Source organism: Lactuca virosa, chromosome 7 (genome assembly GCF_052849685.1).
Source record: "Lactuca virosa cultivar CGN04683 chromosome 7, Lactuca_virosa_CGN04683_v6, whole genome shotgun sequence".
NCBI lineage: Eukaryota > Viridiplantae > Streptophyta > Magnoliopsida > Asterales > Asteraceae > Lactuca > Lactuca virosa.
Genome location: NC_136432.1, coordinates 237,688,332 through 237,702,432, shown reverse-complemented (window position 1 = coordinate 237,702,432; position 14,101 = coordinate 237,688,332). Strand labels below are relative to the sequence as shown.

General features: G+C 38.5%; 1 protein-coding gene across 1 annotated transcript; it reads left to right on the top strand.

Annotated features, from left to right (window-relative positions):
• The first annotated feature begins 11,306 nt into the window (after positions 1 to 11,306).
• Positions 11,307 to 13,204, top strand: LOC145127656 (uncharacterized). The gene is made up of 3 exons (XM_079062809.1): positions 11,307 to 11,652; positions 11,994 to 12,571; positions 12,656 to 13,204. Exons 1-3 carry the CDS (start codon positions 11,307 to 11,309, stop codon positions 13,202 to 13,204), a joined length of 1,473 nt encoding a protein of 490 aa, XP_078918935.1.
• The last annotated feature ends 897 nt before the right edge of the window (positions 13,205 to 14,101 follow it).

Sequence of the window (14,101 nt, the reverse complement as noted above, 5' to 3'; positions counted from 1 at the left end):
TGCTCTCCACGCCGTGGGCTTCAGATTCCTAGAGCTCTTTGACTTTGGTTGACCTGGTCCACTTTTTCCAGCTTCCAACTCTACATTTTGCTTCCTTTTAATCCCGAGCATGTCTTCGCTGCTATAAAAGAAAATTTAAACATATTAAGTACTTTTTGTCCTAAAATAAGCACAATTATAGCTAAAATATTAAGATAACGCATGAAATATATGATTAAATATGCACATAACCACACAAAATGAGCTAAAACCACCAATATGAGCTAGGGTTAGGGTTTTCTAAAGTTTGAGAGAAATAGGGGCTGAGAAATGAACCCTAAATCTGACTTTAGGGTGCTTAAATACGAAGGAAACCGTACAAGATCATGGGCTTCTGTTGCATCCCTTTTCATGTCGTGCCAACTATGCGTCACGTCGTGACCACTGCTTCAGATACGCGTCCTCATCTGGCTCGTCACGTCGCAACTTCCTTATGGTCACGTCGTGACCCATGGTTTTTCCCAAAAACATGCATTTGACTCCTTAATGCCCCACACTGATCCATTATAAAAACCAAGTGTTACACAAAAGAAACATCATATTTTTTCATAATAATTATTTTTTTTAAAGATTTTTCTACAAAATAGCCACAAATCAGAAAAATACTTAAAATAACCATTGTATTCACAGGCCACCATCTGCGAAAATGTTGGTGGTTAGCGAAGTTTTTTTAACGACCAAAATGATGTCGTTTTAGTATCTATACAAATCCACATCATCTGCGTAAATCTGTAAAGATATTGTATTTTTTGGAAAAAAAACATGTATTGTCTTGTCACATTGACTACGAAAAACAAATGTTGTATTACGAAAATCAGAATTCGTACTGCGAAAATCCATAGAATGTAGACCATGTTATCTTATAAGAAAGTGTTTAAAAAAGCATTTTCCATATCCAGTTATCCGATTTTTGGAGCCAACTTTTTATATTCTTTTATCTGATTTCACTAGCAATTGTTTCCAACTTACCATTTTTACTCTTGTTAAGATAACATGATTTCAAACATCTAGCTAAGTACTTTATTGTTGTTTATATCGGTGGTTCATAATAGTCAGAAAATAAGGAAATGATACACGCTAGATCATTTGTTAAAAACTACGGTGTCGAAAAATTGAAATGCCTGTAGATATAAATTTACCAAATTTATACAGATTAGTCAAAGAGAGGACATGTTTGAACGACAGACCTAAGATTAGTGCGACTTTCCAATACCCTATATCGAAGTATGTTATATAGATAGCGATTAGAATGATGTGAAAATTTTATAAAAAATTATTAAACAAGTTTAAACTCATGTATATTGTACTACGGTGCCGTGAACGCCCAAATCATCACCACCGTACCTTATGGTGCATGTATACTTTCCAGCCTTAGCTCTTTTAATTATTATATGGATTCCATATTTTATTCAAATCAATTGTAATTAAAAATCTATAAACTATTTTTAAAGAAACAAAATGAAAAAACTCTATAAATACAATGAGCTTTTCTTCTTCTGAGTTTTTTATAAAAGAGTTCAACTAAAAATATCCACTATCTATATGCTCTAACTCAAAATCTAATCACATATTATCTCAACAGTGGATTTTAGGAAGTGAAAAGTGTAAATCAGATTTGTAGAGAACGCCAATATAAATTAACTTCTTTACCTGCTTTATTTTTTATTTGATAAATTAATGGCATTTATGATAAGTGTTGGTATCAAGAAAAAAACAAAAAAACTTTCTTTTATTATTTAAGAACTCGAGCGTGCATATTTCTTTATTTCTCCGACTAAAATAAGCTTGTTATATTTTTTGAGCGAAGAATCTGTAGCCTTTCGCTTAATAGTTAATCAACCTGTTCTTTTCGGTGATCAAAATGTTAAAAAAGTGAAGGGGGGGGGGGGGGGGGGGGGGGATTACTTGAAAGTAGTATATAAAAAGTTTCCATTGCCGGGAATCGAACCCGGGTCTCGTGAAAGCCAGATATCCTAACCGCTGGACGACAATGGAACTTGTGTTCTTTCAATGTTTTATAATTTATTTCTAGTAGAATATACGAATTTTCGCTTATACAAAGGTAAATAAAAAAGGTAAAATGGATATCTTTAAGATGTATTAGCAAGTCGAATGATAAAAACAATTAAACAAATGCTATAAAGAATTAAGCATATTTTTTTTTACCATTTTAACAAATCAATGTAATCTCTTTTGGTAATTTACTTTAGTAATTAACTTTTCTTTCATTTTATATTAAAGGTATTAAAAATACAAAATTCATTACACTAAAGAAATATAAATTATATAGCATATATTGTACAATGATAAAAATACATTGTATTTTTAATTTATCATTTTTTTTTCATTTAAGCGTAGGACCAAATAAATTGACATGTTTGATTGATATATTTTAGTTATCTGAGATAATAAACGAGCAACAAGCTGCGTCGCTAAGCCTTTTTGTATGGTAAAACTAATTCTTTTGAAGACTACATCCATACATCTAAGGGATATAACTGATGAGATTTATAGGTTACAAAAATCATATTTTAGCGGCAAACTTAAACCCTAAGTTCGCATGCAACCTAAAGTATCTATGTTTTCACTATTGAATCCAATAACCAATTGAATATCAAGAATCCTATAAGAACCATAGGTATTTTGAAAATAGAAAAAAGAGTTTAGAATTACATACCTCTTGATTATACTAGTAGATAATCAATCACAATCCTGCTTAAAGTTATTTGGAAGCTAGCACCGGAAATCTCGTGTCTCTGATGGTTCACACCCAACCCTAGCAACAAGGAGGCTTAAAGAGAAAGGAGAGAGGATGGACAAATTTCGGCTATCCTTAGGAATAAAGAGATAAAATCATAGGCTGAGGGGTCTTTATATAGTGGATTTAGGAAACCCTAGATAACCCTAATTTAAATAAAATAATATTAATTCAAATTGATAATTATCCAACTTCCTATTTATTTGTAAGAAATATTCCAGAAACCCTAGAGTATCCCTAATTTCGTCCACCCTTCCAAGGAAGGTTCCGGAACCCTAATTTGTTCAACTGTTGGACAATTACACTTCAACCCTTGCACTTTTAATTAATCCAATTAATCCCAAAATTAATTCAAATTAATTTTTGATTAATTATTAATTAAATAATACTATTTCTAATTAATATATTATTTCCATAACATATTAATACATTCATTTATTTCTATTTATTAATCATATAATAAATCAATAAATCAATCTCTCTCTCTCTCTCTCTAAAAGTCACCCTATTTAATTACTAGGTCTAAGGGCAACCCAAAAGGACTTTGTTAATAATTCAAGTATATACTAATTAAGTTATTGGCTTAGACACCTAATCCAATAGTCTCCCACTTGGATAAATCTACAACTGCAATTACCAATATAACTTCTAAATTAGACAACAAAAAGTGCTTCCATAGCAACTGCCGAACTCTGAACTGACCATTCATTGGCCCTAAGATAAGTGATCCAATATTCCTCCGTTCTACTAGATATCGTATAGACATGAGACATGGATTAGAATCAATCTCATTGTCCAAAATATTGTTTCCCGATTTCTTATTTGTGATGACGACATAAGACTTCAAATTGAACACATCAATTGAGTCCTGGCTAGGCCCAACACTATAAGTCAACACCAAATGACTAGGGGCCCAAATATATCGTTTTTCCCGTTAGGGCAAAAGGAATGAATAAACTTTGACTTATATGCTTGTATCCTTTACTCACCAAATCATATGTGATACTGCGTTTTATAACATAAAGTTACTGACGCGTTTTCGCAATACCAATGCACAACTGACTTGTAAATTGCAACTCATATATCTCTGTTTATAAGAATATAACATAATATCATCTCAGAATTACTCGTGATATAATCCATGAAGTAATTATCTGAGCGTGGGTTTATCCCATATTTGAATCTCCATTTCTAAGTACTGATTAATGTTGTAGCAATACAATTGCTATGTCTAACCTCCTTAGACAATCTACAGTCCAATTCATGACAGTCTTAAATCACTACTTACTTCCCAAAGTGAAACATCCCAAAAATACGGTCCAAAAATTTTGTTTAAAAATCATTTAAGAAAACCATAATTCATCAATCATCATAATAGAGTCACAAGTCATGTATTGCCAAAACATCAAATCAAGATATTGTATCAAAACCAAGTGTCAAAACATCAGAGTCTATAACATCCCAGGCTATAAACTGTGGTGTGTGTCATGCAGTCATCCCGAGTTCTTCCCCTTGCTAGTGGAAGTACCAGAAACCAAAAATGAAAACTATAAGCACGAAGCTTAGTGAGTCTCCCCAATCTACCACATACCATACACATAAGATGTAATTAGGAGATACGGGCCCCGCCCACTCTCATGGAGATTCGGGCCCCGCCCACACTCCGGTGTCTAGGAGATTTGGGCCCCGCCCACACTCCGCTGTCTAGGAGATTCGGCCCCCGCCCACACTCCGCTGTCTAGGAGATTCGGCCCCCGCCCACACTCCGCTACTACATTCATACAAGTATCACACAGACAACAAGTATATCTATTCCTATCAAGCAGTCACATATCTATACTCAAATAATACTACAAGATTCGGTCCCCTCCCACACTCGGCTACTATGAGATTCGGGCCCCGCCCACACTCGACTACTAACATATCATACTACGGGCCGGCCTTCGTGTCGTAGACCCGTTCCTACTGAGGAAACTTACCTCGCAAAGCTGACTGCTGAAATCTCGAGTGAGGAATATCCGACGGCTGCTCCAACGACTCCTCGACTATTAATATCACAATATCACTTATTCAAAACCTAATAATTCTCCTTAGGGTAAAATGACCATTTTACCCCTGGTCAAAGTCAACTCTTTGGTCAAAGTCAACTCTTTGGTCAAAGTCAACCTTCTGGTTGACCCAACTCGTCGAGTCCTAGAACCTAAAAACGCGATCTAACTCGTCGAGTCTCCCCCTGACTCGCCGAGTTCCCAGGCTACTCAAAGTCACGATTTATCGAATCAACTCGTCGGGTCCCTTCACCGACTCGTCGAGTTCTACCTTAAGCTAAAACGGGACAACCCAATCCAACTCGTCGAGTTCCTCTATGGATTCAACGAGTTCCTCTGTCTGGTTGGCCATCTTAACAGATTAAGCCTTTACTCTCTAAATAAAATGTCCATACTTTCTCTACACACTGAAAATGATATTTTAAGGGTAACATTTCCAACTTTACCCGTTGGTAACCCTTCTTAATGGGTTTAGCTAAATCCCTAGTTCATTAAGACATAGATATTTGTCTACAAGCCTTATTACTCCAACCCAAAGCATGACAATCGGGATCTAGACCCTAGACACCCAATGAACACGTAAAGTCTCAGACTTTATTTCCATGCATGGCCTTTTGGGGCTTAAAAGGCCATAATAACATGCTTAAGGCTTGCATGGGGCTCCAATGGCATAAAGTTTGCACCTTTATGCCTTAGCAATCCTTCAAGGTCCTAGATCTGGAAGAATACCCACTTGGGTAGATCATTCTCCAAAAGCTATCATGCTTGGACCAAAAACCCTCATAAAATGGACATAATGAGATCTAATGAACTAATAGCCAAGATAGAAACTTGATTACCAGAAAATGTAGCAAATGGTGTGTAGTTTTCGGATCTACTCTTTTCCTCTTGAGCCCTCCTTCTTCTTCTTCTTCTTCTTCCACAAGCTTCAAAAGTGCACAAAGATCACTCCAATTGGCTCACACTCTCAAATAAATCTCTAGGGTTTCATGGATTAGGGTTTGGGACTTGGAGGCTAGAAATGAGGCCAAAAGGTGGGGATTAAGATGCTTAAATATGGTGAAAAACCTCGAAATTAGGGTTTCACTCTAGCAGACCTACTCACCGAGTCGAGGGCTCTCGACTCGTCGAGTAGATAGCTGAAAACCCACGTCTAAGACTCGTTTCTACTCGACAAGTCTGGTGCTTCCAACTCGTCGAGTAGCTCTATAAAAATGAATAATTTATAAATAAAAGCGTACCAGAAACCAGGCGTTACACAAAGTATGAATGACTGTGGAATTTTGAATAATTAAATTATGCAGGAAGTAAAACATGCAAAAATGAAACACAAGAATAAATAATTGACAAAGGCAGTAAACAAACTCATAAATAATCTCTATTATTTAATCACCAAAAATCAATTACATTTATTTTGTTACAAGTTTCAAACTAGTCATCTATCTACTAAAACAAATATCATCTTTCAAACCAATGCTCCTAGCATGCTGAGTATGTTTAACGCTACTCAGAGCCTTCGTGAAAGGATATGTAGGATTATCTTCTGATGATACTCTTTTTACCAAGATATTGCCTTCTTCTACTCTATGCCTGATATAATGGTACTTTCTATCGATATATCTGTACTTTCCTGTATCTCTTGCTTCTTTGGTTAAGACAACCACTCCTTTATTATCACAGAAAAGTTCCATTGGCTCATGAATTGTCGGAACAACTTCTAGATGTCCGATAAAGTTCTCCATCCAAGCCACTTCCTTTGATACTTCACTCCCTGCTATGTACTCTGATTCGCAAGTAGAAGCAACCACTATATCTTGCTTGGAACTTTTCCAAGTAACTGCTCTACCATTTAATGTGAACACACCAACCAAACTGAAAACGAAAGTTGTCTCTATCTGGTTGAAAGTTGGCGTCACTATACCCATTCACTCTCAACGTGTCACTGCCACCAAGAACTAGAACCATGTCCTTTATCCTTCACAAATACTTGAGAATGTTCTTAACTGTTGTCTAATGAGCTATTCCATGATTTCCCTGATAGCGAGTGACCATGCTTAAAGAAAAGGACACATTAGAGCGAGTACATGTCATAGCGTACATGATCGATCCTACAGCCAAAGCATAAGGGACTCGACTCATATCAACTATCTCTTCATTCGTACTTGGGCTTTGAGTCTTACTCAACTTGACATTGCTTTGAATAGGTAGCTCTCCTCTCTTGGAAATTTCCATACTAAACCGTTTTAGTAAGTATGTACTTTGACTAAGTCCAATTAGTCTTTTCTTTGTATCTCTCAAAATTCTTATCCCGAGAATATAGGCTGCCTCTCCTAGATCTTTCACAGCGAAGCACTTTCAAGCCAATATTTCACTTCTTGCAAGGTGGGAATGTCATTTTATATGAGTAGTATGTCATCAACACACAATACTAGAAAAGTTACTAGGCTCCCACTAGCTTTGACATACACACAAGACTCATCCTCACTTATAGAGAAACAAAACTCTTTGACTTTCTCATGGAAGCAAAGATTCCAGCTGCGAGATGCTTGTTTCAATCCATAAATGTATTTTTCAAGCTTGCACACTATATTATGAAACTTTGCATCTACAAACCCCTCTGGCGGACTCATGTAAGCATCTTCAACCAACTTCCCAATAAGGAAAGCGGTTTTAACATCCATATGCCATATTTCATAGTCATGAAAGGAAGCTATGACGCATATTATCCTAATAGATTTTATCTTAGACACTGGTGAGAATGTATTATCATAGTCAATCCCTTGGGTTTGAGTAAATCCCTTCGCAACCAGTTGTGCCTTGAAGGTATGTACCTTTCCATCCGTGTCGGTCTTCTTCTTGAAGATCCATTTGCACCCGACTGTCTTGAGACCGGGTACATGATCAACCAAATTCCAAACTAGGTTATCATACACGAACTTGATCTCGCTGTCCATTGCCTCTTTCCACTTAGCATCCTCAGGGCCTGTCATTGCTTCCTTGTAGTTAGCAGGTTCTTCCAAATTTACCAGTGTATGATCACTGATAAATGTATCGCCATCTGTAATTATATCGAAACCATAAAACTGAGGTGGCATGCTAACTCTAGTAGAATGACGAAGAGGTAATGAATTGTCAACCTGTTCAACTGGAATTTCTTCCTCTGGTTGAACGCTAGTGTCTTCTAAGGTTCCTTCATTGGTTGACTCTTGAAACTCTTCAAGGTCAATTGTGCTCTCACTGTCTTCTTTGCATATGAGCTCTCTCTCACAAAAGACTCCTCTTCGTGTTACAAAGACCACATTTTCACTAGGTCTGTAGAACAAGTATCCAAAAGACTTTTGTGGGTAGTCAATGAAAATACACTTCTCACTTATAGCTTCTAGCTTGTCATGAGTCTCTCTTCTAACGAAAGCTTCACAAACCTAGACTTTGATATGTGCTAACGAGGGAACTTTCCCTGTCCACACCTCGTAAGGTGTTTTGGTAACCTTGTTAGTGGGGACAAGATTGAGGATATGGAGACTATCTCTAAGGCATACCCCCAAAAGGAAATAGGAAGAGTAGCCCAACTCATCATGGAACGAACGATGTCCAACAAGGTCTGATTACTCCTCTCATCCACATAATTAAGTTGTGGTGTCCTAGGAGGAGTCAATTGTGAAACTATTCCACATTCCTTGAGGTAGTTATGCAACTCGATACTAGGATACTGTCATCGTCTATCAGATTGGAGAGTCTTTATCTTCCTGACCAATTGATTCTCGACTTCATGTTTAAACTCTTTGAACTTTTCAAAAGTTTATGATTTATGTTTGATCAAGTAGATATAACCATACCTTTTATAATTATTTATTAAACGTTACATAAAATTGATTAGCATCGCTTATGGTAGATCTGAAGGGTCCACACACATCTGTATGTATGAGATCCAACAACCCTTCACCTCTTTCACAAGATCTAGTGAAAGGTGATTTTTTCATCTCGTTTCACAAGATCTACTGAAAGGATCCAACAACCCGAGATCCTCAGAGGTTCGTCACGAGATAGGATCCTCAATACCGACCTTTGTTCCCGCTTGGGGCACGACTCTGAGAAACCAAGCCCATATGACTCAGGTTCCCAACGAAACCTTTGCTACTCCCGATAACAAGGATCCTGGTAACCCTGTCAATAATAATATCTTTACTACTAATTCAATGGATCTTGATATAGGTTTAAGCCCGATCATGGCTAAGGAACTACAACAACAAAGAAAAATGATCTCAAGCGTACTCGGAGTAGTTCATCCTGTACCAGAAGTATCCCCCACGAGCCACATGATCTCCAGATTCATTCCAACGATAGCTGATACCGAAGTCCCAAAGCGCTTTCAGACCCCAGCATGAAGCCTTACGACGAAACTATGGATCCTAAGGAGCACGTGGCACAATACAGGGAGAGGATGGTGATCATTCCCATCCCCACTCACTTGAAAGAAGCTTGCCTATGCAAGGGTTTTGGTTCCACCTTCACATGACCAGCTCTAAAAGGTATTTTTAACGTTCCTCCTTATTCGATTACATCGTTTTCTCATTTGATTAATTTATTTAACAATCAATTTTCTTGTAGCAGAACATTCGAAAAGATCACTAGTGATCTCTATCGGGTGGTCCAGGATCCTAAGGAATCCCTTAGGACTTTTGTGAACATGTTTGGTAGGGAAGCTCAAAGTATCCCCAACATCGACATGGCAACTACAGTTGAAGCCTTTAAAATGGGCTTAAAGAAGGATTCTCCCTTCTATGAAGACCTCGTAATGACTACATGCAAGAGAATTGACGAAGTCAGAAGCAGAGTACTAAGGTTCATCAGGCTCGAAGAAGACAAGGAGATCCAAAAAAGGAGCAACCCACCAAGCTCTTATGATCACCCCAATAGGAAGGCCGATTCCTCGGCCCAAAGATCCTATAAATCAAAACCTTATTCCAAACCTGACCATCATAGGGTTAATAACCTTGAAGATGAGGGAGAGGAAGAAGATTTTCCTAAGATTACTGAATATTGTTTTTCTGTGTATATTTCTGGTGTAATATTTGCTATGCAGGATCTTGTAGACAAAGCAAGATGGCCAAGAAAAGGAGAAAAATGCACCGCTTGGAAAGACAAGTCCAAATGGTGCGCATATCATGAAGACTTTGGTCACATCACAGAGGATTGCATAGCTCTCAGGAAGGAGATTAGATATCTCCTAGGCAAAGGATACCTCAAAGAAATCCTTGGAAGAAGAAAGGAGAGATCCAAAGAAAAAGACCAGGATCCTCAGAAGATCCTTGACAGACCAGGATCCCCCCTGCCGACGCCAAGGTAATCTATGTGATCTCTGGATGATCTGACATTTGTGGTACCTCTTACTCTGCAACAAAGAGGCACACCAAGGTATCCAAAACGGAGAAGGAAAAAGGACCACAGAAGAACACATCGATCACAAACGAAAAGGAGATCACCTTCGACGAATCGGATAGACAAGACATCCAGGATCCTCACCATGAAATATTAGTGATTACTCTATACATCACCAACCATTTCATCAGAAAGATCCTCGTTGATAGAGGATCCTCGGTTAACATCATACTCCTGGAAGCATTGAAAAGAATGAACATGCCGGAGTCTGAGATAGTTGCAAGATCCACAGTGCTAATTGGATCCAACGGCGAAACCAAGCACACCATCGGCGTGATAAAGCTACCAATCTACATAGAGGGGGTAAACTCTGTACAACGTTTTTGTGTAATTGATACATTATCTTCTTGTAATGTCATACTAGGTAGACCATGGATCCACAAAATGAAGACCGTTCCATCGATGTATCATCAATGCGTAAAGATGCCCACCCCATGGGGGACAGTGTAGATCATATGAGACCAACAAGAATCCAAGGAAAGCTGCAAGACTTCGATGAAATCTTCAACAGTACCACGACAAGCATAAAAATTAAGGCAGGGGGCACGAGACGTGCTAGAAGCAAAAGAGCAAGATATAAAAGAAGTGCCCCTGAACCTTAAGGATCCTGAAGCCAAAGGTCTCACAGGCTCGTCAATGCCTGAACAAGTCGAACATGATCTCATAAAGTTCGTCTAAGGTTAGAAGCAAGACGTTTTCATGGAAGCATAAGGACATTACATGTATTGATAAAAGCATAATAACCCATAAACTTAACATCGACCCATCTTTCAGGACGATACACCAAAAGAGAAGGAAATTGCACCGGAAAGAAACCAAGTCATACAAGAAGAAGTAGAAAAACTTCTCAAAACTAGCATGATCTAGGAAGTGAAATTCCCAAGATGGCTAGATAATGTGGTCGTGTTACAAAAGAAGAATGGTAAATGGAGAGAGTGTGTGTAGATTACACGGATCTTAACAAGGCTTGTCCCAAGGATCCTTTCCCTCTACCATACATAGACTCCATGATAGACGCAACAATGGGTCATGAATTACTAACATTCATGGACGCATCAACAGGATTCCAACAGATCCATATGGAACCCTCTAACCAAGAGGATACGACGTTTATAACTCCAATAGGTATCTACTGTTACAATGCCATGCCATTTAGTCTTAAAAATGCAGGTGCAACGTACCAAACATTGGTCAACAAGATGTTCAAAGAGAAACTGGGGGACACCATGGAAGTCTACATCGATGACATGGTGGTGAAGTCCAAAATAGCTGAGGATCACCTCAAGGATCTCGAAGAATCCTTCGACATCCTGGACCAATATAACATGAAGCCGAATCCCCCCAAGTGCCACTTTGGGATGAGATCGGGTAAGTTCCTAGGATACATGGTAACCAAAAGAGGAATCGAAGCAAGCCCGGAGCAAATCAAGGCCATACTTGATCTAAGATCACCATCCTCGACAAAAGATATTCAAAAACTAACAGGAAGAGTGGCAGCCCTAAACAAGTTCATCTCAAGATCCTCAGAAAGATGCAAGCCTTTTTACGACATCTTGAAGAAGAAAAAAAGATTCGCGTGGACCCAGGAACATTAAGATGATTTCCAGGAACTTAAAGATATTTGAGTTCACAACCCCTATTGGTAAAACCATTAGACGGGGAACCAATACTTCTTTACCTCTCAGTATCCTCGAATGTGGTAAGTGCAGTATTAGCTAAGGATCTCAATGGGGACCAACATCCCATCTACTATGTAGGTAAAAGTCTCCTGGATCCTAAGACCAGGTATTCCCACCTTGAAAAACTTATACTTGTGTTAGTAATAGCTTCTACTAAATCAAGACATTATTTTGAAACACATCATATAACTGTAAGAGCTAACCATCCCATTAAGAGTGTTATGAGAAAACCAAAAATGTCAGGAAGGATGGCAAAGTGGTCCGTGAAGTTAAGCATATATGACATAAAATACAAACCAAGATCCGCTATAAAGTCCCAAGTATTGGCAGATTTTGTGGCTGACTTTAGTGATGATCTAAGAGTCGAAGTAGAAATAGAAACCAAACAACTTCTAGTAGAAGAGAACATGGGAATGTGGACGCTATTCATAGATGGAGCATCAAACCAAAGAGGAAGTAGATTCGGGATCATACTAAAATCGCCACAGGGGGACATCCTACCCCAAGTAATCAGTTGTGAGTTCAATGCAACCAACAACGAAGCAACAGACGAGGTACTAATCATGGGACTACAGCTAGCCAAATATCTTCAAATCAAGGATCTTCAGGTATTCGTCGATTCTTTATTATTAACTAACCATTTTAATGGATCCTATGTAGTAAAAGGAGATAAGTTAGCACTATATCTCCAGATCCTCAAAAACCCGACCTCAGGATTCGAAACATTTAGCCTAAACCAGGTTCTTAGCGAAGACAATGCTGAAGCAGATGCTTTGGCCAATCTAGGATCTTCCCTAACGATCCTGCCAGAAACCAGGATCCCTATAAGCCACGTATTGATCCCGGAAATTGAGGATCCTGCCAAGAGACTGAAGGATCCTGACAATCACATAGAAACTACTGATGTTACTACAATCAAAGATCCCGATTCGATGATTCAACATCAGGATCCCAACACCAAGGATCCCTCTCCAACCTCAGGATCATGGATCCAACCCATTATGGAATACCTCCAGAATGGCACGATACCTAAGGAAGAGAAAAGCGAAAGGGAATTCAGAACAAGGATCTCAAGGTTTGTTATAATCCAAGGTAAGTTATACAAAAAATCTATCACAGGTCCATACCTTAGGTGCGTAGAAGATCATGAAGCTGCAGGGGTCCTAAAGGATATACATGAAGGAGATTGCGACAACCACACTGGGGGCAGATCCTTACGCTCAAAAGTGTTGAGGACATGATACTACTAGCCAACCATGAAGAAAGATTTCTTCCTTCATGCCCAGAAATGTGATGCTTGTCAAAGACATAGCAACATCCTGCATCAACCAGCAGAACCTCTACATCCTATCATCTCCCCTTGGCCATTTATGAAACAAGGAATGGATATAGTGGGTAAGTTGCTAGTAGCTCCTGGAGGAAAGGTCTTCATGCTAGTGATGACTGACTACTTCTCAAAATGGATAGAAGCTGAAGCCTTCGTCCAAGTAAGAGACAAAGAGGTAGTTGCCTTCATCAAATGTAACATCTTGACCAGGTTCGGGATCCCTGCCAAAATTATATGCGACAATGGATCCCAATTCATAAGCAAAAGGAGAAGGGACTTTTGCACAAGTTGTGGAATCAAGATGGTAATGTCTACTCCTGTCCATCCTCAAGCCAATGGCCAAGCAGAATCCAACAACAAAATTATAGTCAACAACTTGAAGAAAAGGCTAGTTGAAAAGAAAGGAAGATGGGCAGAAGAACTTCATTTCGTATTGTGGGCATATAGGACCACTTCCAAGGTAGATACGAGCCAAACCCCATACTCATTAGTGTTTGGAACGGAAGAAATGATTCCCAATGAAGTGGGGATCCCAACAGCAAGATACCTACTTCAAAACCAAGAGGATAACGACAGGATCCTGGCCCAGGATCTTGACACTATAGATGAACTTAGGGATCTTGCCAAAATCTGTATTGCTGCTCATAAATAGAGGATCACCAAGGCATACAACAAAAATATAAAAGTCAAAAGATTCCAAATAGGATACTTGGTACTAATGAAAACATTCCAAAATACCAAGGATCCTAGTGTAGGTAAATTGGCACCTAAATGGGAAGGGCCATATCTTATAGATGCCGAAGAAGGAAAG

Bases quoted from the DNA above. Each gene is read 5' to 3' on its own strand.
- LOC145127656 (XM_079062809.1), top strand. From the start codon at position 11,307: ATGGGTCATGAATTACTAACATTCATGGACGCATCAACAGGATTCCAA. The intron at 11,653-11,993 runs GTAAGTTCCTAG...TGGTAAGTGCAG, and splicing joins CCACTTTGGGATGAGATCGG to TATTAGCTAAGGATCTCAAT. The intron at 12,572-12,655 runs GTATTCGTCGAT...CTATATCTCCAG, and splicing joins TTCAAATCAAGGATCTTCAG to ATCCTCAAAAACCCGACCTC.